Below are 26,539 nucleotides of genomic sequence, written 5' to 3'. Positions count from 1 at the left end.
ATAAGACAGGTTTTCCATTCCTCGGATCATCCTAGTAGCCCTTCTCTGTACCTCTTCCAGTTTGAATTCATCCTTCTTAAACATGGGAGACCAGAACTGCACACAGTATTCCAGGTGAGGTCTCACCAGTGCCTTTTAGAATGGTTCTAAAACCTCCTTATCTCGACTGGAAATACCTCGCCTGATGCATCCCAAGACCGCATTAGCTTTTTGCACGGCCATATCACATTGGCGGCTCATAGTCATCCTATGATCAACCAATACTCCAAGGTCCTTCTCCTCCTCCGTTACTTCTAACTGATGTGTCCCCAGTTTATAACTAAAATCCTTGTTATTAATCCCTAAATGCTTGACCTTACACTTCTCATGATTCAATTTCATCCTATTACTATTACTCCATTTTATAAGGTCATCCAAATCTTCCTGTACGATATCCCGGTATCTCTCTAAATTAGCAATACCTCCCAGCTTTGGATCATCGGCAAACTTGATTAGCACACACCCACTTTTTGTGCTGAGATCAGCAATAAAAAGATGAAATAAGATTGGTCCCAAAGATTGATCCCTAAGGAACTCCACTTGATCCTGCCCTGGAGATCTTTTAGTTTGGGGCTGAAGGTGATAGCTGGTGGTGTTCTGTTCCTTTCTTTGTTGGGCCTGTCATGGAAGACACAATGAAGATGACTGGATGTGGAAGCTGCCGTATGTCCATGATCCTGGAGGGGGGACCTGGTAAGAGTTTTGTCTGCATGAAATGCCATCTGCTCGAGCTGATGGAGGAGAAGATCTGAGGTTTGGAGATGCAGATGGAAAGTCTGGTTGAGTTTAGAAAGGGGTTTGAGCAGATGATGGAGCAAAGACATGAGGTATCTGAAGGGAAAAGCTCAGACTTGCAGATGGAAGCAGGACTGGGGAATTCTGAGGGGAGACTGCTGGGTGAGGAAAGTGGTCAGTGGAAGCATGTGATGAAAAGAACCAGGCAGAGGAAAAGACGGGCTGGTGAAGGAGAAATAGAGCTCAGGAATAAGTTTTGAGAGTTGGAAAATGAAGAAGGGGCTCAGCAGGTAGTCACTGAAGCTGGAGGGGCAAGGAAGAAGAGAAGAGCGGCTAATCCTATAGGAAAAGGGGAAAAGTCAATGGAGACTACACCAAATATGAGCCCCAGGAGGATACAGGATGGGTTGAAGAGGATTACAAGGGAGAATAGCAATGGAAAGAACTTGCAGCCGGAGGGAACAGGGGATAGACTGGAGAATAGAACTGTCACCAGGGAAAGGCAGGTCTACGTGATCGGGGACTCTTTACTGAGAAGAGTAGACAGGCCTGTAACCAGGCCTGGAGAAGGGCAACAAAGGCGTGACAAGATTATGACTGTCAACAGATGGCTCAGGCAGTGGTGCTAGAAGGCGGGCTTTGGGATGTATGGCCACTGGGAGGCATTCCTGGACAGAGGACAGTTCTCTCGGGATGGACTTCATCTGAGTAGGGAAGGAAATAGACTTCTAGGATGGAGGCTGGCACAACTGATTCAGAGAGCTTTAAACTAGGAATCTGGGGGAGATGGTTGGTTGGGGGATGTCCAGGTAATCTCCATGCCGGATTTTAGCCTTGAGAGGGAAGAAAAGAAAGTAAGAAAGGATACAGCCGTGGGTAGGAGAATGGCTATAAGGAGGAAGGGCAGTGTGGATACCAGTCTAATAGGTTCTGCTGGCTGTAGAATGACCGTGCCTCATTGGGTAAAGAATGTGAGTGAGGCCAAACAGCAAAAATGAAGATGTTTGTACACCAATGCGAGGAGCCTAGGTAACAAAATGGAGGAATTAGAGGTACTGGTGCAGGAAGTGAAACCAGATATTCTAGGGATAACAGAAACAGGGTGGAATAGTCGTCATGACTGGACTATGGGTATTGAAGGGTATGTGCTGTTTAGGAAAGACCGAAATAAAGGTCAAGGTGGTGGAGTAGCATTGTCTATCAATGAGGAGGTAGAATATAAAGAAATCAGCGATGGAATGGAGAAGACAGAGTCCATCTGGGCAAAAATGACATTGGGGAAGAAATCTACTCGAGCCTCCCCTGGGATAGTGCTTGGAGTGAGCTAGAGACCGCCGGGATCTAATGTGGATATGGATCGAGCCCTCTTTAATGTTTTTAATGAAGTAAATACTCATGGAAACTGCGTGATCATGGGAGACATTAACCTCCCAGATCTAGACTGGAGGACGAGTGCTAGTAATAATAATCGGGCTCAGATGTTCCTAGATGCTGTTAGATGGATTCCTTCATCAAGTAGTTGCTGAACCGACAAGAGGGTGTGCCATTCTAGATTTGGTTTTGGTGAGAAGTGAGGACCTCCTAGAAGAAATGGTTGTAGGGGACAAGCTTGGTTCTAGCGATCATGAGCTAATTCAGTTCAAACTGAACGGAAGGATCAACAAAAAATAAATCTGCAACTAGGGTTTTTGATTTCAAAAGGGCTGACTTTGAAAAATGAAGGAAATGAGTTAGGCAAGTGGATTGGACTGAAGAACTTCAGGGATCTAAAGGCAGAGGAGGCCTGGGATGACTTTAAATCAAAGCTGCAGAAGCTATCAGAAGCCTGCATCCCAAGAAAGGGGGGAAAATTCATAGGCAGGAGCTGTAGACCAAGCTGGATGAGCAAGCATCTCGGAGAGGTGATTAAGAAAAAGGAGAAAGCATACAGGGAGTGGAAGATGGGAGGGATCAGCAAGGAAAGCTATCTTACTGAGGTCAGAACATGAAGGGATAAAGTGAGAAGGACCTTGCAAAGAGAATTAAAACCAATTGTAAAAGGTTCTATCACCGTGTCAATAAGAACAAAACCAAGAAAAAAGAAGTGGGTCCGGTAAGCACTGAGGATGGAGTGGAGGTCAAGGATAATCTAGGCATGGCCCAATATCGAAACAAATCCTTTGCCTCAGTCTTTAATAAGGCTAAGGAGGATCTTAGGGATAATGGTAGCATGACAAATGGGAAGGAGGAGATGGAGGTAGATATTACCATATCTGAGGTAGAAGTGAAACTCAAACTGCTTAATGGGACTAAATCGGGGGCCCAAGATAATCTTTGTCCAAGAATATTAAAAGAACTGGCACATGAAATTGCAAGCCCATTAGCAAGAATTTTTAATGAATCTGTAAACTCAGGGGTTGTACCCTATGATTGGAGAATTGCTAACATAGGTGCTATTTTTAAGAAAGGGGGGAAAAAAGTGATCTGGGTAACTACAGGCCTGTTAGTTCGACATCTGTAGTATGCAAGGTCTTGGAAAAAATTTTGAAGGAGAAAGTAGTTAAGGACATTGAGGTCAATGGTAAATGGGTCAAAATACAAGATGGTTTTACAAAAGGTAGATCATGCCAAACCAACCTGATCTCCTTCTTTGAGAAAGTAACAGATTTTTTAGACAAAGGAAACGCAGTGGATCTAATTGATCTAGATTTCAGGAAGGCGTTTGATATGGTGCCACATGAGGAATTATTAGTTAAAGTGGAAAAGATGGGGATCAATATGAAAATTGAAAGATGGATAGGGAAATGGTTAACAGGGAGATTATAGCGGGTACTGCTGAAAGGTGAACTGTCAGGCTGGAGGGAGGTTACCAGTGGAGTTCCTCAGGGATCAGTCTTTGGGACCAATCTTATTTCATCTCCCTCCCTCAGCTCAGTGAGGGCCTGAATTGCCCCTTCTCCCGGCAGAGCCAGAGGATTGGAAGCAGCAACATCAGACCCCTGTGTGGCTTGCAGGAATGAACACAAACACGCCCTTGTAGCTGGACAGATGGTGAGTTTTACCCCTGGGATACGACAAGGCTCAAGAGAAAGGTGGTGGCCCCACATCTAAGGAATGAAACACAACACAGTCATCATCGTTACGCCCGTCCTTGCCCCTTTATACGTCTACTGTCTCGCTCCCGCCACCCTCACCCTCTGTGGGTTCAGTGAGAGCCGCACTCAGTGCTTCCGACACACACAGACTCATACACACATCTTGCAAGGAAACCTCACCACGGAGCCACATGCACCTGTTGCTTCCCTGCCCCCCTGCTCTCCAGAATCCAATCCCAAGGAAAGCTTGTCGGGCCCAGAGCTGGCAGGGCGCCCGGTGCTGGAGCATTGAAGCTACTGTGACGGCACTCAGAGGAAAGATGCGGAGAGATGCTAGTTAAGAATTGGCCGGTCAGGTTTCCAGTCCCCTCACAGGTCATTCCCTCACTCGAGCACAGGGGCACATCTCAATTCTCAGCTGGCTCAGTCGAGCTGCATCGTTCTTGTTTCCACTCAGTCAGGTTTGAGGCCTGTTTCGCACCCTGTCTTTGAGAAGACAGTCAGAAACTACTCTCTGAAACAGCCAATGCAGGAGGACGTGTTATCACTCCTGCCCCAACTCAGACGGACAAAGAGAGAAATGTTCTCGCTTTGAGGGTGGGACTCCCTGCCCTGGGCCAAAGACGAGCACCTCTCTTTGACCTTGGTCGCTCCTTCAGCTTTTCTTTCAGCAGGGAGCCCGAGAGCTCAGGTGCTGGAGCGCTGCGTTGGTCAGTGAAGCTCGGTGAGCTCCAATGTCACTCGGCTCTTCTACCAGCAAGTCAAAACACAGGAAGGATTTCCTCATTTGACAATACTGGGGCTGTCTGAGGGTCTGTCCACACTGCACACTGAGCCTGTCTCTATGTGGCCTGGGCTTGCTGACTTGTGTTGCCAAGCCGGTGTTTGAGCATCCAGACTGCAGGGGAAACTCAGGCCTCACACTGTGTCTATCTGTCAAGGTTCCTTCCCCACTCTGAACGCTAGGGTACAGATGTGGGGACCTGCATGAAAACCTCCTCAGCTTACTTTTACCAGCTTAGGTTAAAACTTCTCCAAGGTACAAACTATTTTACCTTTTGCCCTTGGACTTTCGCTGCTACCACCAAAATTCTAATCGGGTTTTTAATTAGGAAAGAGCCGTTTGGAAACGTCTTTACCCCCAAAATCCTCAACAAAATATTGCACCCTCATTCCTGGGGAAGGTTTGGTAAAAATCCTCACCAATTTGCATAGGTGACCACAGACCCAGACCCTTGGATCTTAAGAACAATAAAAAAAATTCAGTTTCTTAAAAGAAGAATTTTAATAGAAGAAAAAGTAAAAAGAATCACCTCTGTCAACTCAGGATGGTAAATACCTTACAGGGTAATTAGATTCAAAACATCGAGAATCCCTCTAGGTAAAACCTTAAGTTACAAAAAGACACAAAAACAGGAATATCCATTCCATTCAGCACAGCTTATTTTCTCACCCATTTAAAGGAATCAGAATCTAACGCATATCTAGCTAGATTACTTACTAAGTTCTAAGACGCCATTCCTGTTCTGTCCCCGGCAAAAGCATCACACAGACAGATCCCGACCCTTTGTTTCTCCCTCCCCCCAGCTTTTGAAAGTATCTTGTCTCCTCATTGGTCATTTTGGTCAGGTGCCAGCGAGTTTACCTTTAGCTTCTTAACCCTTTACAGGTGAGAGGATTTTTCCTCTGGCCAGGAGGGATTTAAAGGTGGTTAGCCTTCCCTTTCTATTTATGACTCTCTCCTACCGCAGGAAGTCATCCTAAGTTACGCTGCTCCCGCTGCGTGAATAACAGAGCTGGATTTGACGTCGCTTCGGTCGACTTACTGCTGTGTCTACACTGGGCTGGGTTGACGGGAGACGCTCTTCGGTCGACTTCCCTTCCTCCTGCCGTTCCCGGCGCAGTCCCAACGGCGACCGGAGAGCGCTCTGCTGTCAATTTAGTGGGTCTTCACTCGACCCCCACGACATCAACCCCCAGTGGATCCACCGCAGCAAACAGAGCCTCCCAAACATGCTGCCCCATCCACACGGCACCACTTAGACCCGAGTGGGAAATTCAGCTCCTGTGGGGTGTGTCACCCTCATCCGCTGAAGATGCTCCCCGAGTCTCCAGGGATTCCTGCCCTAACTGCTCTCCAGCCGGTTTGTGTCCATACGCTCCCCGCGGGGAGGCTGTGAGTGGCCTGGTTACAAGCGCTGGTTGCTCAGGCCTGGCAGGGAAGGGAAGCTCCGGGCAGCATTGACAGTCTGGAGATCCCTCCGGGGAAGCACAGGCGGTGGGTGGAACAGGCGGGGAGGCGAAGCTGCGGGGTCCTGCGGACGCCCTGAAACCAGCTCACAGACCCCGGGGGTCACGCTGCCCTACACGCTGTTGCAGTAATGTTTGTACAAGGCGTGACGCTGAAAGAGCAGCTTGTGTCAGAGTGTATTCAGGCCAACGGATGTGTGTGTTAGTAGAGATCAAAGCGACTGTTCAATGTTCAAATGTATTGGGTGTTTAAACCTCCTGAAAACTCGTGGAATGTTGTTTGCTCTGTTTTCACGTCTCTGTGTCCTGTTACGCTGTGATAGCAAAGAGTTGCCTTGTGTAGACCCCTGTCACTAAATAACCCCTCAAAGGAGAATGAAGGTGTGTGGGATGCAAGTGAAGAAAAGGTTCATTTCCAAAGAAGGGGTGGTAAGAAGCAGGATTCCTGGGCGGGGGGCAGGAGGGTGTGGTTTGCACTGTTGTTGCCCAGGGTGGGAATGGGGAACTGGGCTCTGGCTTAAAGCGGTGTCAGGCTTCGAGGGGCTGGGTTCAGAGCTGGAGGTTCGGGTTGGGGTGAGGGTTGGGCTACAGTTTTGGTTCAGGGGTTTCGAGTTGGGGGGCAGGTTATGGGGTCGGGTTCCAGTTGGGTTCCGGGTAGGGGGTGGGGTTTAGATTTTGGGGGGAAGGTTTGGCCAGCAGCAGCATAGAAGTGCGGGTGGCAATGGGGTGCAGCCAATAGTGATAAGTCGGGGGTCTTTTAGGTCGTTTTAGTGTCAGTAGCACCCTGGGAAGGGGGGAGGGTCATGTTTACGACAGGGGGCTAAAGTGTTGGGGAAGGGGGTGGCAAATTGACCCATCCCACTTTGTACTTCCCACACGGACACGCACAATACATCGAACGCGTGGACGCACACACGTCACACACACACATGATGACACAAAATGGCACACAACACGACACACAAAAATAACACACGACACAGACACACACACAACATGACACGGAAAGCATCACACACAAAACATCACACACATGACCCACAACATGTCTCACACACACACACGCTCAACACAACACGACCCACAACATGTCACACTCACACACTCAACGACACACAGCACGTTGCACGTACATCGCACACACACAACGTCGGACCCACAGTTTGTTGCATGTCGCACGTATCACGTCACGCACAGGTCGCACCACGCACATGCACACGCACAACACGTCACACGGACGCAAACTCTACATGTCACAGACACAACGCAGACAACACGACACACGACACAAAATGGCACACGACACTGAGACACACACACACGACACTGACACATTGCACATGAAACACACAGCACGTCGCACGTCACACACAAGATGTCGTACTTTACATGTCACACGCACAACACGTAGCACACAGCACGTCGAGTGTTGCTCGTGCATCACACATCGCAAGTTGTAGACCCCACGTTTCATGTTATACTCACAACACATCGCACACAGCCTGCCGCACGTTGTAGACAGGACGTCACACGTCGCACACACAACACAGTGCGCGTCGCACATAAACAGCACGTCAGGCGAACACTGCACATTGCACACGCATAACACGTCTCACGCGCGCACAACACGACACACACCAACAAAACACTCAAGACAACACACACACAACCACATCTCACACACACACACGACACCACATGACACACAATATCTCACACACACAAACACGTCTCTCACACACGCCAACACACACACACAACACACGCCCACACACACACACACGACACATGATGTCGCACACACGCGGACACACACAATGTCTCTCACATGCCGACATACAACGTCTCTCACACACGACACCGACACACACACACGACACACAAGACGGCAGAGGACACGACACCGAAATCACACCCCGGAGACGACCCCCCGCGGGGGCGAGAGCGGAGCGGGGACGGTCGGGGAAACTCGGTCTCTGGGCGGCGCGTGGGGCCGGTGTGGGCGGGAGGGAAGAGGGCGGCAGGGCCGAGGGCGAGATTCCCAGCCCCCGTCGAGCGCTGTGGAGCGAGGGCTCCGGCTCGGCTCTCGCAGCGGCTCTGGCGAGGAATGGTGCCGGAGCTCTCGCCGGAGGGGAACGCGGCAGGAGGGGCCTGAGCCGCTTGGGCCTCTTTCCAAGGAGGCGGAACCAGGCCTCCGCTCTCTGCCCGCTGCAGACCCGGCTGCCAGGTCGGCGCTGCCAGTTCCTCGTCCGCACTCGCCGTCTTCTCGTGTGTTCGCCAACTCGCTCTCTCCCCTCTGCTCTCCTGGTGCCGTCTCCCTTGGTAGGACACGGGTAGGTGTGCATTCCCACAGGTGAGGTCTCGGGAGACGTCGGAGCGGACGAAAATCATGCAGGGCAGTAGAAAGGCTGCAGAAAGTACCTGAAGAGACAAAGGGAATGAGAAGGGGGAGTCCAGACTAAGACAGGAGTCTAGTCTGTAAAGAGAAACAACGGGAAGTCTAAGCTACAGAAACTCTTCAAGTTGCCAAAAGACCTTTAGGATGGGAAATGACTCCTTGAATCCAGTCTCTTTAAGATCTTAGGCTTAGTACGTGTGTGTATTTGTATTTGCTTAGCCATCTGCCTTCTTCTGTTTGCTATCCCTTATAATCACTGAAAATCTGCCTATTCTAGTGAAACTATTTGTTGTTTATTATTATTATTAAACTCAGTTTGTGCAACGGGTGCTCCGGGAGGAAATGATTTGTGTGTTACTCCAAGGGGCCGCCCGGTGTCACTCTTGCTCCATGAGGGAAATGATTTGTGCAATACCTGGTTTAGCCACCCACTGTCACTGTTGGGCCAGGAGGGAAATGATTTGTGCAATACCTGAATTGGCCACGCAGTGTCCCCATTGCTCCGTGAGGAAATGCTTTCTGCATTACTCCAAGTGGCCACCCGGTGTCACTGTTGGTCCAGGAGGGAAATGGTTTGTGCATGACCTGAATTGGCCACACACATCACTGTTGCTCTGGGGGGGGATTGTTTGTGTGTTACTCCTCAGTGGCCACGTTGTGTCACTGTTTCTCCATGAGGGGAATGCTTTGTGCCTTACCCTGTGTGGCCACCCAAGACAACACACACAACAAACACAAAACATCACACACACAAAACACGACAGACGACACTCACACACACACACACAACGCGACACCGACACACACAGAGAGAACACGTCACACATACAGAAACACGTCTCTCACACACACACAACACAGGACACCGACACACACAAACAACATGACACACAAATAAAATGACACACAAAACAGCACACAACACGACACACAAAAATCACACACAATACACGACACCGACACATACACACACACACACACGAGACGAGGCACAAAACGGCAGACATGACACAGAAATCACACATGACACAGACACCCACACACAATACGACACACAACACCTCACATGACACACAAAACGGCACACGTGACACACACACACACAACACGATGCACAAAACATAGCTCACAAAATATCACACACCCACACACATGACACACACACAGAACAGCATGACACACGACACACAAAACGGCACACAACACGAGACACAAAAATCTCACACAACACATGACACCGACACACACAACATGCACACAAAACGGCACACAACACAGCACACACCGTCACACGCACACAACACAGCATACAACATGGCACACACACACTCAACATGGACCACAACACGCACACATAAACACATCTCACACACACAAAACGACACACAAGTCACACACACAACACGTCACACGACACACACAACACGACACACACAACACGTCACACGGCAGAAGGTTTCATCGAGGAGGAGGATGTCCCGGGGTCCCCGGGCGATGCTCTGGGACTGCTCCCCAGGAAGCCAGGCAGGACTCTGGGGAAGTCTCCTCTCGGGGAGCAGCCTGTCTGCAGGACACACAGCTCCCCCGGCTCCACCTTCCTGGCTCTGACCTCGGAGCCTTCAGCCTCCTCTGCCCCTCCCTGCGCTTCCCACAGCCAGTCCGCCCAGGCGGGGTCCTGGGGGGGCAGAGGGTCCTGCCCCCCAACTCCGCAGTCAGACGGGACTCTCAGCCAGCCAGGAAAACAGAGGTTTATTAGACCACAGGGACATGGTCTAACACAGAGCTTGTAGGTGCAGAGAACAGGACCCCTCAGCCGGGTCCATTTTGGGGGGGGGGGGCAGTGAGCCAGACAACCCCGTCTGCCCTTCACTCCATGTCTCCAGCCAGCCCCCAACTGAAACTCCCCCCAGCCCCTCCTCCTCTGGGCTTTGTCCCTGTCCCCGGCCAGGAGGGCACCCGATTCCTTTGTTCTCCAACCCTTTAGCTCTCACCTCGCAGGGGGGAAGGGCCCAGGGCATCAGGTGCCAGGAAAGAGGGTGTCGGCCATTCTCTGTGTCCAGACCCCTGCACACACCTGCCCTCCAGAGCTCTGCAACGATCATACACCCTTACCCCACCCCCTAGATCCTTAAGAACTGCATACGGGAAACTGAGGCACCCCCACACGATTCAGAGGAAACATGAAGTCCTGCTTCATCACAGATGACTCCAGGAGGTGAGTTGCTTGCTATCCTACCATGTTTTTCTGTCTCTCTCCTCTAGTATGTTGGCCAACACACACATTCTGTCTCTGTCTCTCTCCTCTCCTGGTGCCAACGATGACCAGACCCCAGGTGCCTGGGCCCCAGTGCCCCGCCTGTGCTCCATCTCTTCCTGTATCTGCCTCACCCCTTCTCCCAGCCCACACTGCCCACCGCTGCCTGGATGAGTTCCCCCTCTCCTCCACTGCACCCCCCTCTGTGGGGTCCCTGCCACTCACCGTCTGCCTCCTCTCCTCCACCCCCTCCCCCGCTTCCCCACGGGTCACTCTGGGGGCCGGTTTTCTTCACCATCTTCGTGCATGATCTGGAGGATGGGATGGATTGCACCCTCAGCAAGTTCGCAGATGACACTAAGCTGGGGGGAGAGGGAGATACGCTGGAGGGTCGGGATAGGGTTCAGAGTGACCCAGACCAATTAGAGGATTGGGCCAAAAGAAATCTGATGAGGTTCAGCAAGGACAAGTGCTGAGCCCTGCACTGAGGAGAGAAGAATCCCATGCAGTGCCCCAAGTGTGCCATGTCCCCGCCCCGAACCGACCCTGCCGGAGCATCCTCAATTCCATGAAACAGCTGTTCTGGGGTGGGCAGGAAGTGCTGGGAGGGAGAGTGGGGAGTTGCTCAGTGGGGGTGTGTCTCTCTGGGTGGGGTCTGTGTGTGTTTATGCACAAGCTGATTGTGATGTCACGGAGGCCAACAGCAAAGAGTGTTGGGCGTCAGCATTCTTGCCCTGCCGTCAGTCTGCCAACTGGCTTGGTTGACAACGGCTGGTGACCCAAGGAGCTGCTGAGAGACGCGGACCATCCCTCTGTCAACAACTTCTTGAATCAGCTATTTCCACAGGTGTTTGAGGAACAAAAGGATGAGTTTTTACAGAAGGTAATTCCCAGATTCTTTCCCTGCTCATTAGATCGCACACGACAGGTCGGCGCCTCCTTCTCCTCGGGACGGGTGGGGGCGGGTGTGGCAACAGGCAGGTCTCAGCGTTCCCTTTTGATTTGAAAGTGGCCGTCTCTCAGGTCTCCTCCTGCTTCAGCCGGTCAGGTTCTTTGGAGGCAGATTTAGATGATTTTATCTTTCAGCAGACTAGTCTGGGGGAATTTCCAGGGATAGAACCAAAAGGGAAGATAACAAAACTCGTGTAGAATTTAGATTGAGATCTCCATCAATAGTCTTTCCCTTGGAGTTGCCCCTAATGCACTCCTTGCCTTCAAGTTGGGAATAGAAACCCTTTGTCTCCTGTCATGACTGCCAAAGAAATGTGTAAATGAGGATATTCTATGATTCTATGATTTACACCCATCAGGGGACACTGTCTTTTTGAGGCGGGTGCAGCTGGCTTGGGATGGTGCTGATGATGGATAGAAAACAGGCTGGAGTCAATGACAGATGGGACCACAGAAGGGGAAGGAGAAGGGCATCTCCATAGAAGGTCCTGGGTGCTCAGATACCCCAGATCTAGGTACCCTGGCCTGTCCCAGAGAGAAAAGACAAAGAGGGGCCCAGCCCCCCGACAGTCACCCCATGGACAAGAATCTGGTTGGGAGTGGGCTGAAGGTTCCCGCTGGACAAAGGGGAGCTGAAGTCCCCCAGCATCCTGGAATTTAAGCAATGCAAGCTTCAAACCCTGCACGGGTGGGGCCTGAGGGGCACCCGCAGAAGGTTGGGCTGGACAGGGGCGGCAGGTTTCTACAATTTTTGGTGGTTTCCAGAATGGGACCAAGTCCTGCCTCCCCGTCCACCTCCCCCCACATCTGCCTAAGGCTCTGGGAGTTTGGGTATGGGAGGGAGAGGGAAAGGGGTTGGGCTCTGGGAGGGAGTTTGGGTGTGGGCTGTGGTTTGCGGCAGGGTGTTGGGGTGCAGGAGGGAATGAAGGGTGCGGGGTCTGGGCTGGGGCAGGGGGTTGGGGTGCAGGAGCAGGTGTGGGGGCAGGCTCTGGGAGTGAATTGGATGTGTGGTGTGGGCTCTGGGCTGGGGCAGGGGGTTAGGGTGTGGGAGGGGGTGAGGGGTACAGGCTCTGGGAGGCAGTTTGGGTGCAGGTGTGGGGTCTTGGCTGGGGCAGGGCATTGGGTGCAGGAATGGGTGGGGTGGCCAGGTTCTGGGAGGGAGTTCAGGTGTGGGCTCTGGGCTGGGGGAGGGGGTTGGGGTGCAGGAGAGGGTGCAGGTCGGGCTCTGGGAGGGAGTTGGGTGCAGGGGGTGGGCTCTGGACTGGGGAAGAGGGTTGGGGTGCGAGAGCAGGTGTGGGGGGAGGCCTGTGGGAGGAACTTTGGGTGCAGGATCTGGGTTGGGGTTGGGGGTTGGGGTGCAGGAGGGGGTGCGGGCGCAGGCTCTGGGAGGGAGTTTGGGTGTGGGGTGTGGGCTCTGGGCTAGGGCATGGGGATAGGGTGGAGGAGGGAGTGCAGGGGGTGGACTCTGGGAGGGAGTTTGGGTGCAGGGGGTTGGGGTCTGGGCTGGGGCTTGGGGTGCGGGAGAGAATGAGGGTGCAGCTCTTACCTCAGGGATCTCCCAAAAGCGACCCACACCCCCCTCTGGCAGCAGCTCCTAGGTGGGGGGTCTCTGCCCATCGCTGCCCACGGACACCACCCCAGCAGCTCCCATTGCCACAGATGGCAGAGTCGGCCCTCGGGGCGGGGGCAGCGTGTGGAGATCCCCCCATCCCCGGGGCTGCAGGGACGCGCCAGCCGCTTCCGAGACTGGCAGGCCACACGGAGTGTAAGCAGTGTCAGGGTGAGCCTCACCCTGACATCTGGTGGTGAGGTCTGGCAAGTTGTGGAAAAGAACTTCAGGGGCCGATCTCATTTGCATAGGCACACCCACCCCGCCTAGAACGAGGCCATAGCTGCCCAAATGCTCACTTTGGCTGCTGTGGGATCCCCAGTGTCTCTGTTATTGGGGCAGGAAGAATAAATTGTTATTACCCTGATTATGGGAACTGTGCTGGGAACTGTACTTGGCCTTTTGTTATGATGGAGGGACTCACCATCAACTAAGTAGCACTCGCTAGGCAAGGGTCATGGGTTCCAAAACGCTGTGAATTGAGAGAGGTTGGGGACAAGTATTAATACTTGGTGCCATGGGTCCCTTGGTGATGGTCTTATATGCTAATAACTCTTCCTTTTTTCTTCACTGTGAAATCTCAGAGCTAATTTTGATTTCGTTAGGAGTCTAATTACAAGCTGCTGAGCTCGCTTCGGGCTAATGATGCACCATCACTGAGGCTCCTATACTACGAGCTGACTTCACCAAAGAGCTGAACTGAGTAAGAGCCGAAATCACTGAGCGTTGTGTTAAGTAGTGGGGGAGCCTGAAGATCTATTGTGGAGAAGTTTGCGGGACGGCTGGAGTGCCTCGTGGACAGGCTGGTGGAGCAGTTCGTGGGACGGCGGGAGCTGCTGGTGGGCTGCGGAGCGGAGCTGAGCAAAGCCGTTCGTGGGGCGGCTGGTGGAGTGGAGGCCTATGGAGCTGTGGGACGGTCAGCTTCAGATCATGTAAGGTGCCTTTTACCCCCGCCCCCATCTCCACCCAGGTTGGGAGGTAAAGCTCTGCAGATAAACTTTTGAACTTTGGGGCTGCCCTGACCAGGGACAGAGACTTTTGGGTCATTGGACTTTTGGGACTTTGGGTGATTTGGGGTTGCTGGACTCAAGAACCAAAGGGAAAGGGCATGCCCCAATTTGCTTGGGGTGGGTTTTTTTTTTGCTCGTGGGTTGTGTTATGAGTCCTGTTGGTGCTGTTTCCCCAACATAATGCTACATTGTTTCTCTCTGTTATAAAAAGGCTTTTTGCTACACTCAGACTAGGTGCTTGCGAGAGGGGAAGGATTGCCTCTGGGAGGCGCCCAGCGGGGGTGGTACATATTTGTCCCAGGTCACTGGGTGGGGGCTCGAGCCGGTTTGCATTGTGTTATTGGAATGGATCCCCTAGATATTGAACCCGGTCCTTGTTGCTGCCAACTCTGACGGGCAGAAGGGTTACACGGAGCGAGGGTGGGCAGGAAGCCGCCTTAGCCCCCTTGTGCTGCCGGTGATGGCGGTGGGGGTTTCCGGGCCCTTTTAAATTGCCCGGGGGCAGCAGGTGGGGCTGGGGGAGACACCGGCCCCCGGTCTTGGGTGGAGCCAGGCCCCCGTGGTCTTACGTTGCTGGAGCATGGGCACCAGGGGCCCAGATGAGGCGCCTCCCCTGCGGCTGGAGGAGCATGGGTGCTAATCCACGTTTCGGCGGGTTGGTTTTTGGAGGGTTAAATGAAGGCAGCCTCTGCTCTGGGCTCGTCCAGTTTCAGGGCCTGACGCTGCTTTGCACAACGATGAATCTCGGAACAGGCCAGCACTGAAATGACGGCAGAACCTGAGGAAGGAAAAGCCTCTGGGTTCGTCTGTGAGCCTTGACGCCGAACGGGAGCCGTAATTTGACTCGCTTTGTGGCTGCAGCCGGTAAAATGTCAGGACAAAGTCGTCCCAGTGACTGTGACACTGGGTTTGAGGCGGCTTTGGTCTTATTCAAATGTAACTAGCATGGAACACTTGTGTTTTTAAAGGTGGGTTCCCCAAGCAATCCCAAGTTGTTCTTCCCAGAGCTGGGTGATGGTGGGCAGCAGGGGATCTCCCCAGTCTGTGGGGGAATCTCTCTGGGCCCCACTGTTAGTTCTCCAGACTTTCTCCCCCTAACCACGCACACCCCTCCCCCACCCATTATCAATGCTTTACAGCGACCCCTCCCTCCCCTTATGGGATACAGCCTCTCGGTGCCAGAGACTGACTGGGGCTCCCCTCTGCATGGCCCCAATGGGGAAGGAAAGGGACCGATGGGGGAGGAAGAAGACGGGCAGAAGGAGTCAAATGGGGCTAAACCAGAATAGAGGAGATTTTCTTCCTGTTAAAATGGACTGGAGTCTCATTGCTGGAAAGCCACACCTTGAGTGAGGTTTGAACCGGCAGCCTTTCAATTGCCAGGCAAAGGTGCGAACCACAGAGACGGATCACGGCCGACTTCCCAGCGCTGTCCAAGGAGCCCCTGCAGGGGTGCAAGTGGTTAGTGCAAAGGGCAATATTGCTGGGGTTGTGAGTTCAAACCTTCCCTGCAGCCCTGGTTTCTATTACCCCATGGAGCTTCCCCAGCTTGCTTGTCCTAATTCACATGGAAAGTGCCATGAGAGGAAGGTCTGAAATGTGGACGTTGGTGCAAAGCTTGGGACCCCCCACCAATGCTGCCATTAGCTGTGGGTGGGTTGCTCAGGGGCAGGGAGAATTGATTTCTTTGCTGCTGAGAAAGCTGCCAGGACAGGTCCGTGGGCACCAGAGCTCCCCGCTTCTTCCAGCACATGCCAGGCTCTGTCACTCCTGGAGGAGGGTCATCGAATCATAGAAGATCAGGGTTGGAAGGGTCCTCAGGAGGAATCTAGTCCTACCCCCTGCCCAAAGCAGGACCAACCCCAACTAAATCATCCCAGCCAGGGCTTTGTCAAGCCTGTCCTTAGAAACTTCTAAGAAAGGGGATTCCACCACTTCCCTAGGTAATGCATTCCAGTGTTTCACCACCCTCCTAGTGAAAAGGTTTTTCCTAATATCCAACCTAAATCTCCCCCACTGCAACTTGAGACCATTCCTCCTTGTCCTGTCATCTGCTATCACTGAGAATAGTCTAGATCCATCCTCTTTGGATCCACCTTTCAGGTAGTTAAAAGCAGCTATCAAATCCCCCCTCATTCTTCTCTTCCGTAGACTAAACAATCCCAGTTCCCTCAGCCTCTCCTCATAACTCATGTGTTCCAGTCCCCTAATCATTTTTGTTGCCCTTTGCTGGACTCTCTCCAATTTATCCACATCCTTCTTGAAGTGTGGGGCCCAAAACTGGACAGTGCTCAAATAAATCGGTTAGCCTCTAAGGTGCCACAAGTCCTCCTGTTCTTTTTTTTTAGTTATTAAAGAAGTGTCAGTAAAAGGTCAGAATGCGATCGTCTCAGTCCTTCTCTTGAAAAGTGTAAGCTCATTAATTAGTTCGCCACTTCATCAAAAATAAAGGGGACATGCACCAGCCTTTGTCATGTGAGCAACTTTCCCAAGCACTTTGGACAAACTCAGGAGTAAGTATAAAATAGTAAAATAAGTTTATTAACTCCAGAAAGTTAGATTTTAACTGAGTATAAGTATTGGTCACAGAGGTCAAAAGTGGTTACATAACAAATGAAAACAGACTCCCAGTCTAAACTCTAATTTGAATATACTAAGCAAGAATTGGATCAAACAGCTTTTCTCACTCACTGGTTGCTCCAGGCCATGTTGAGTTCTTAATACACAGACTGAATTCCCTCTCAGCCTGAGACCAATCTCTGCAGTTCAAATTCTGAGTCTTCCAGACAATCTTCCAGGTGTTGAGATTGGGGAAGAGACAGGCCACGTGGAGGTGTCTTTGACTCTCATTCATATTTTTTCTCCAGCTGCTAGGTAGATTCTTGCCGTGATGCTGGGGTTAGTTAGCCCCCAATATGGAGCAGCAGTTTGCCTCCTGCACCTTGTGGTAGGCATGTCACAGCTCCTTCATTTTGACCCCGCACGGCAGTGTGTCCCTGTCATGGCCCCTTCCTATCATGCATCACGAAATCTGAGTGCGCACCTCGGGAGTTACACCGCAGAAAGCTGCTTTCCTGTGCAGAAACTTGCCCGTGTAGACAAGCCCGCAGAGGACTTCCATAAGAACGCACGACAGGTCATAGACTGGGTCAGACCAGTGGTCCGTCAAGCCCAGTGTGCTACCTGAGAGCGACCAGTGTCAGATGCATTGGAGGGAAAGAACAGAACAGGCTTGTTGACCTGCAAGGTGAGGGTCTTTCACCTTTATATTTAACTTAATTGTTGTCGATTCCTACTTATCCTATATCTAACTACCCCTCCTCTGAGGTCTCTGGGCAAATCAGGTGTGAACCACTCCTTTGACACAGACGTGTCCCAATCCAGCTGAATTGAGGCAGAATTTGGGCCAATGTCAGTTTGGAAAAGGCCTGCTTCACCCAGCAGGTTTCTCAAAGTATCCGTTGCTGTGAACCGCATGTCGTGTGGATGTGCGAACTCCAAAGATAGCAAACATGAAAAAAAAAACGCAAAGCCGGTTCTGAGGTTTCCAGAGCCAGGCCTGAGGGTTAAAGAGCTGTGCTCAAAAGGACAAGGGGGCTCAGCAGCTATAAAAAGAACTAGTTGCAAAAACAAAACAAAAATTACATGAAAAAAAACAACCAAACAACAACCACCCAGAAAAGCTCCCATCACTCGCCCATCACCATTGTAGATCTTGACATCTCCTGCCTAATGTGACATCTTTGCTTTGCGAACAAGAGCCCTGGGGAACTCTCTGGCTCTTTCCCTCTCACTGGGGAAAAGGTTCCACATCTTCTCTCAAGTAGTTTTCCTCCCAACAGAAGATTTATTTTAAAATTTACCAAATAAATTCCATTTGAAACAGAAATAATTCCAGTCTATACTGGGTCTCTATTCTCGTACATGCTATTTCTCTCACATTTTCCCCCAAACCTGATTCCTTTGGAGTCAGGTTTTTATTGCAGGATTAGCCACCTTTTGCTATTTTGTAGGAGGGGGCTAGAAGAAAACCTGAATTATACTGTAACACTGAAAGTGATCACAGAATCAGCCTCTTACCTTACACTAATAAACTTCATGTGCAATTTCCTTGTTGCTGGTAACAATTTCTTCAAAGATTACAAACTATAAACCTTTAGGGCAGTTTTCTCTTTATTCCCATTTTCACCCAGTGAGCTCTGTGTGAAATCACATTCTCCCATAACCTAGGAGCCTTCCATTTCTGAGGGTTCATTTCTCCCTGGGTCTTCTCCCAGAAGTGTGGGTGGAAGGGGTCTCACACTACGTGGGAAGGCTGCATCATGAGAAAAACCACCTGTGCTCTACTTTCACACTTTCTAATCTTTCAGAGTAGCAGGAGGCGGAACAGTGAGACACATGCATTAGACTCAAGAGCAAAACTAAGAGACCAAACCACAGACTCTGGACTCAGCATTCATGTATCCTGCAGTCTGAACTTGGAATCTGTTACATTCCCTCATTGGCTACCATCATTTAACCAACACAGAAGTGCTTCTTGTCCAGCAAGGCAGCCAGTTTGGGACCCATAGGCATGGCATGGCTCTGAAGGAATCAGCTGTTTCTCTCTGTGCTTCAGGAAACTTGGGATCCAAATGGTGAAAGACAGTTGTTCCCAGTTTCATCATGGCATCCTTTAGAAGTGTGAGCAATTCTAAAAACAGTTTACCTTGGCCACAGGTCACCATAGCGTCCATCTCTGGGGTGAAAATCAACCACTCGTACCTCTCATTTCTACCTGAGTTCTTCTCAAATCTTTGACCTTAGTTGTAGCAATTTTACACGGCTCTGGCGTAGAATTCTTCACCAACCACACGACATACCAGTAGCGATACTGAGGTAGAACTCCCCCAAATATGCCCTTTTGTTTCTTTAATCTGGTGCAACAGATTTAAATAAGGGACTAAATTCAGGTGCGGCTTAGAATCCCTCTAAGACACCAAATGTCAGGTATCTACTCAAAATGGGTGTCTTTCTGCAGCTCTATCACATTCCTCATGGATGTCATTTCCTACACATTTACAGCATCTGCCAGGAGTGAGCTGAACAGAAATGTCACTTCCATTTTTCCCATCTCTACCTAGGAAGGGATTGCATTTCCCAAATAAGAGGCAACATGCACCTGATTAGGAAGGGAAGATCTTCAGGAGCAACCTCCTGCAGGGCATGGGCCACAACTGCTTTGGGAGGCAAATGAATGGGTCTTTTGCTTAGTTCCAAATCATTTACTAGAGAATCCTCTTCCCAGCCCCTTCGGGAAATATTGACCTTATCAATTGAAGAACAGGGGGATTGGGATGGCGATGGAGAATCCCTCTGATTTACCCTATGTTCTTCTGTTGTTACAGAGGGGAAAAGACATTTTTCCCTCTCCCTTCCCTATTCCTGCTCTTTGTTATACTTCAATATATTTTAAGGGAGGAAAACGGAAGTAAAAATATCTGCCTTCAGGAAAACCTGAAGCAACAGCGCTCTGATGAACTGTGACAACTGGGAATGAAACAATATGTTCCTGGTGGGGGAACTTGATGACTAACAATTGTTTTTAAATGGGGGAACAGTATAACTGTGATGCTCAGGGTTTGTTTAGACTAGGACATGTGATGGAGTTTAGGTCAGGTCAAGGGGAAAGCTAATGCCAACCACTGCACCTCGGCTGCATCTGCACGACAACTGTAATTGTCTTTTAACACCAAGATCACTAACTTGAGCAGCCAACGCCATGTACAGTCCTAGTGGATGTAAGGCACGGGTAGTTTTTGCCTCAGTGTAGCTTGTTGGGAACAAACCTCTCTCCCCCACCTGGAGCTGATGAACATTCCTGGCTGGAGGGACACACGCTCCTTCGACTCAAAAGGAAAGGAGTTGATAGAAAACATCACAGGACTGACCCCAAAGAAGGGTGAGCTGCAAAAAGCAGAAGCAGGCAACTCATCTGGGGGAGCTGAGTAACCACGGTGAAGATGGGGCACAGATCACTAAGTGGGAATTAGCAAATGTGATTTAAAAGAAAAAAATACCTTTGGCCAGCCCTAGTCAAGGCATTTGTTACAGATCACTCCCATGTGGATTTTCTGATGTCTAATAAGGGTTGAGCTCCGATTGAAGCGTTTCCCGCACTCAGAGCACCTGTAGGGCCTCTCTCCTGTGTGGATTCGCTGATGTGTGGTAAGGGCTGAGCTTTGATTGAAGTGTTTGCCACACTCACGGCATCCATAAGGTTTCTCACCCATATTGATTCGCCGATGTATGATAAGGTATGAGCTCCGATTGAAGCGTTTCCCACACTCAGAGCATCCATAAGGCTTCTCACCTGTGTGGATTCTTCTATGTGTGGTCAGTACAGAGCTCCGATTAAAGCTTTTCCCGCACTCAGAGCACATGTAGGGGGTCTCTCCTGTGTGCGTTCTCTGATGTGTGATTAGGGTAGAGCTGTGATTGAATCTTTTCCCACACTCAGAGCATGTGTAGGGCCTCTCCCCTGTGTGGATTCGCTGATGTGAGAGGAGGGATGAACTGTCAATGAAGTGCTTCCCACACTCAGGGCATCCATAAGGTTTCTCACCCGTGTGGATTTTCCGATGTGTAATAAGGTGTGAGCTCTGCTTGAAGTGTTTCCCACACTCAGGGCATCCGTAAGGTTTCTCACCCGTGTGGATTTTCCGATGTGTAATAAGGTTTGAGCTCTGCTTGAAGTGTTTCCCACACTCAGGGCATCCATAAGGTTTCTCACCCGTGTGGATTCTCTTATGTGCAATGAGATGCGAGCTCTGCTTGAAGCATTTCCCACACACACAGCATGCGTAAGGTTTCTCACCCGTGTGGATTCTCTGATGTGTGAGAAGGTCCGAGCTCCCTTTGAAGCTTTTCCCACACTCGAGGCATGTGTACCGTGTTCCTTCAAAGTTCATTCTCTCACGTGTAATAAGGTCTGACTGGCTACCGAAGTTTTCCTCTGGCCTCTGCTGACTCTCACAGGCTTTTGTTTTTTCTGGGCGTGCACAGCTCCCAGAATCATTCCCTTTGGACCTTCCTGACAACATCCCATGGGCTTCTACTCGCACAGCGTCTTCCTGCTGGGGTTCCTCCTCGTTTTCACTCACCATCCCAACACCTGACGGGAGACCGAGAGAATCCAGACGTAAGTCTCTGCCTGCGCCAGAGAGAAAGGAAATCTCAGAGAGAAGAATGGAAAAAGGGATGAAGGAACGAAAACATGTACAGGACAGATCAAACCTATCAGGAGCTGATTTTCCCTTCAACCTTCCCCAGAGGAGAGAAAGGAAGGGATCAGTTCTGGGTCCGTATCTCAGAAGAAATCTCAGGGGACAGCGAGATTGGGGAGGGACCTGCTGCCAGTTGTCAGTCAGGATAGGTGGGAAGCCATGAGTGACCTCTGCCTAACGATTCCACATCTGCAGGGAACAATCCTGAACTTGGAGAGCTCACAAGGTCTTTGTAGGGCATCCCAAATGTTTCCTGTATTCACCGACAGTTTTGGGGTTGGTTTAACCAATGCCTCACCTATGAAGGCAGCTCTCGGGAGCACTTTTTTCTCAGAACCATGAAGGTCTGGGACGCACGACTCCTCCCCTCGTTCCAGCTGCGAGATCACATCAGTTCTGGAAACTGGAAACCCTGCTCAAGGCAAAGAAAACAAGGGAGGTCAGTGGAATTTGTGGGATACTTGTCACAAAGAATATTCCATGCTTTTAAACCCAGCTCACTTTTAAGTAGTAACGTCCCAAGGCCGGCTTCCTTGGCTCAAAGTGCCAGGAGATGATTATTATAAATCATATTCATTACCTTAGTGCCTAAGGGCCAACTAACAGTGGGTCCTCATTTTGCTTGGCACAGTACAAACCGAGAAGCGTTGATGGCCCGTGTCCTGAAGAAGTTACAATCTAAATAGACAAGGCAGACACAGAATGGGGGAAGGGGTACAACCCACCAGCAGAGTGAACTCCGTGAAGGCAGAGTGACAGATCTAATCAACACAGGCCTAGATCTTGAGACTATCGGATTTAATGTTACAACCAGGGCCAGTGTTTTCCGGAAATTGTCGCTAGGACTGCATTTTTTCCCAAAATTACTCTTTGTTTCTGGAATCACCGTTAATATCCGGAATTGCTGATCAGAGGGTGGGTGGGGCATGCAGGGTCACAATCCCCCAGATTTCTCCCTGGAGACACCCGTCTCCTCCCCAGGGCACAGGCTGGCTGCGGTTGAGACTTGCTGCCAATTTCTTCCCTCCTCATACAAGTCTGGGATCGGCAGTGGGACGCCAGGCTCTCTCATCATGCTGCAGAGAGGACGGCACTCACAGCTGCTCGCGGCCGTGTCCACAGCACCTCTCCCCTGCTCATCTCCCTGCACACAGCTGGTTCATGCCCCGTCTCTCCAGCGCACAGCTGGCTCTAGGCTCTCAATGCCCAGTATCTGAGCCCCACCGCCCCCACACAGCCGGCTCCTGTCCCCTCCCCCCAAGGCACTTTCAGGCTTTAAAGGATTAAATATTGCTCACGTTTGTCAATTACTCTCTTTTCATTGCCTGCAAACTCTTGCCCTAATTATGACTGTTATCTGTAAATCTAAGCCAGCCCTTGAAAGCATGAATTCTTCACAGACTATGATGCCGAGATGCGCCACATGATACCAGGAAGGGCTGCGGGATGGGTTTCCTGTGCAAGCTGGTATCGCTACGGGGTGATGAATGCCAGATCTCAAGGCTGGTTATGCAGAGCTCCACCTTTTGAAGCTTTACCCAACGCAGAAAGGGGTAGTGACGGATTTCCCCTCATTCAGAAGACTGAAGACGACAGACTTTTGGGGGATAAACAGCTGAGTTTGAGCTGACTGAGGGGGGTCTTTCTGGGCTACAAACTCACAGGACCTGATAACCACCAAGAGGTAACCCTTTAAGAAAGGTTTTAATGCACTTTGGAACCGATCAGGGATTCCCATGAGGACCGCTGAGGGAATGAAGGTAAACACGCATTTGGATGCTCTTCTTCTTTTATGAGAACGGGAACAGGAAGGGCAGGGATATCACTGAATGCAGGATCTCAGCAGGACTAGGTGTCAGGATAGCACCATATTGCAGCCCATTGAAAAACAAAATCCCAACTACACATATAAAATGATGGGCTCTAAATGAGCTGTTTCCACTCAACAGAGGGATCTTGGAGTCACTGGGCACAGTTTTCTGAAAACATCAACACAGTGTGCCACGGCAGTCAAAAAGCAAAGAGAATGTTGGGAATCATTCTGAAATGGATAGATAAGAAGACAGAAAATATCCTATCGCCTCTGTATAAACCCATGGTACACCCACATCTCGAATACTGCCTGCAGATGTGGTTGCCCCATCTCAAAAAAAGATATATTGGAATTGGAAAAGGTTCAGAAAAGGGCAACCCAAATGATTACAGGTATGAAACTCTTCTGTACGGGGAAAGATTAAAAAGACTGGGACTATTCAGCTTGGAAAAGAGACAAAGGGGGGATATGAGAGAGGTCTATAAAATCAAAACTGCCGTGGAGAAAGTAAATAAGGACGTGTCATTTACTCCTTCTCAGAACACAAGGACTAGGAATCACCCAATCAAATTAATAGGCAGCAGGTTTATAAGAAACAAAAGGAAGTATTTCTTCACACAATGCACAGTCAACCTGGGGAACTCCTTGCCAGAGGACGTTGTGAAGGACAAGATTATAATAGGGTTACAAAAAAAAAAACAAAAAACACCATGAGAAATCTATTGAGGACAGGTCCGTGAATGGTTATTAGCCAGGATGGGCAGGGATGGTGTCCCTAACTTCTGTTTGTCATAAGCTGTGAATGGGTGACAGGAGATGAATCACTTCATGATTCCCTGTTCTGTTCATTCCCTCTGGGACACCCGGCGCTGGTCACTGTTGGAAGACAGGACACTGGGCTAGATGGACCTTTGGTCTGTCCCAGTGTGGCCATTCTGAAATACCAGGGAACCTAGTGAGTCCAGTGCAATGGGAGGGAGTAGGAAAATCCCTGGGTGTGGAGAACACTGGGAAATTAGAAACTATCATTCAGAAGCAACAGACTCTAAATAGTCTAGAAAAGCAGAATGTGAAAAATAAGAATCGGGGTCATGTGACTTCAGGAATGAGGGACTCAAAAAACCAAGTCTGCAGAGAAGGTAGATTGTGGCTAGTGCACATGCGGATGGGGGAGCAACTCTCCAGGTCTCAAGGATTATCACCAGCAACCGAGGCCATTGTCCCATGCACGGGGCAATCCGGAGCAGTGAGGAGTTGTGTCATCTGTAATCCTGGCTGAGTTTCAATGTTCTGCTGCTGGAGCTCCCTTGTCTGGATTCCCCCAGCCAGCATTCAAGGTCTGTGTGATCAGTAACCCTGGACCAGCCCATCTGACCCCAGCAGCCTGCTTCTTACACGCCAAGCACATTCTGGTCTGGGTGGAAAGGCTCAGGGTTTGAGAGAAGGCCAGGGGTAGGAAGCTTCTGTTCGTTATGCTGGACCTAACCCCCCGTTTTACTTGTGCAAACAGGAGATATTTGACACTGTGCGATTCTGCTCCTGTGCTCTCTTCCCACAGCGTTCAGCAGCAGGGGAGGGTCGCTGGTCGTGTGTGTGTCACTGGCATGCTGGGGTGATGCTGGAACAGGACAGAGTAGAGGTGGCATTGTGGGGGTGGCGTGAACCTCATCACTTCCGTTCCCCTTCCAAGAACCGAGGGGACAGGAACCCTTACCCAGCGAGGTCACATTCTCATAGGTCTCCTGCATGACGTCTCTGTAGAGGGCTCTCTGAGCGGGGTCCAGCAGAGCCCACTCTTCCCTGGTGAAATACACAGCTACCTCCTCGAAGGTCACCGGCCCCTGAAAGAGCCAGAGCCCCACACTCAGGACCTGCTGCCCCACTCACAGCCCCACTATTCGTGGGGGAGAGGAGACAATCAAACGGAAACTCTGGGTGGACCGCAGCCAACAGAGTCCCACCCCCACCCCACTCAGAGCACCCAGGAAACACCAGGGTGAGGGGGCGAAGAGACACCCCTCCTCTCTCCCAGCAGATCCATCACACACCTACTAGCCACAGACTGATACCGGAGATGCTGCCCCGAGCAGGGTCTAGGGAGAGATCTCTTGTAGGAAGCCCAACACCCTCCTCCTTGTGAAAAGAAAAGGAGGACTTGTGGCACCTTAGAAACTATCCAATTTATTTGAGCATAAGCTTTCGTGAGCTACAGCTCACTTCATCCGATGCAAACTGTGGAAAGTGTAGAAGAGCTTTTTATATACACACAAATCATGAAAAAAATACCTCCTCCCACCCCACTCTCCTGCTGGTAATAGCTTATCTAAAGTGATCACTCTCCTTACAATGTGTATGATAATCAAGGTGGCCCATTTCCAGCACAAATCCAGGGTTTAACAAGAACGTCGGGGGGGTGGGGGGCAGGAAAAAACAAGGGGAAATAGGTTACCTTGCATAATGACTTAGCCACTCCCAGAGCTGGATATGAGGCAGGGGAATCTCTCCTAAGCCTGACTGGTGGCTTCCCCCTTCGTATTTCAAGGCACCCGCTGGTTAGTTGGGTCAGGCTCCAGCACTACGAGTCTGGTCCTTTTTCCCAGCCCCATCTAGGTAGGTTATTTTCTGTTCACCAGATTGGAGCATTTCCACCTCCGAACCTCATGGGTCTCTTCCTAGAATGTAGGCCACTTATTAAACAACTCCCAGCAGGTCTGCCACCCCCTGGCCTCCTCCCTTTCTCCACCCTGTGCATTTCCTGCCCCACTCCAACCTCCAAACCAGACGGTGGTGCAAACCTTCCCCTCTCCCGTGTATTTCCTGTCCCTCTCCCTCCTGCAGGAACAGATCAGAACCCCCCACAATAATCCCTACCTGAGCTGGCTCCTCTGCAGCCATGTCGCTGCCTTGTCCCATGGGAGGACGGGATGAACCGGAAAGAAACATGAGCGTCGTTCTGCAACCTGGCCGGGCAAGAAGGGCTGTTGCAGAAGTTTAGGAACGGGCATTAGTTCATTTCACATCACGCTTCCCCCGGGCTCTTTCCCTGCAGAGCGAGATCCGAGATTCTGCCGTTCTGAGAAAATGCTCAATCTCTGGATTACAGCAGAGACCTGGGCCCTCCTGCCAGGCTAGGCCCACAGA

The 26,539-nt window shown here is 50.7% G+C and overlaps 1 protein-coding gene across 1 annotated transcript; it reads right to left on the bottom strand.

The window, feature by feature from the left end:
• Positions 1-20,391: 20,391 nt before the first annotated feature.
• Positions 20,392-26,311, bottom strand: LOC144930031 (uncharacterized). Its single transcript, XM_078851069.1, has 4 exons — positions 26,270-26,311; positions 25,113-25,239; positions 21,884-21,997; positions 20,392-21,512 (listed from the first exon to the last, which is right to left on the bottom strand). The coding sequence occupies exons 1-4, from the start codon at positions 26,309-26,311 to the stop codon at positions 20,392-20,394; spliced, it is 1,404 nt and encodes a 467-aa protein (XP_078707195.1).
• Between the last annotated feature and the right edge of the window lie 228 nt (positions 26,312-26,539).

Source organism: Lepidochelys kempii, unplaced genomic scaffold (assembly GCF_965140285.1).
Source record: "Lepidochelys kempii isolate rLepKem1 unplaced genomic scaffold, rLepKem1.hap1 scaffold_29, whole genome shotgun sequence".
Classification (NCBI taxonomy): Eukaryota; Metazoa; Chordata; order Testudines; family Cheloniidae; genus Lepidochelys; species Lepidochelys kempii.
The sequence above is the reverse complement of the archived record's forward strand: the minus strand, read 5'-3'. Positions and strand labels throughout refer to the sequence as shown.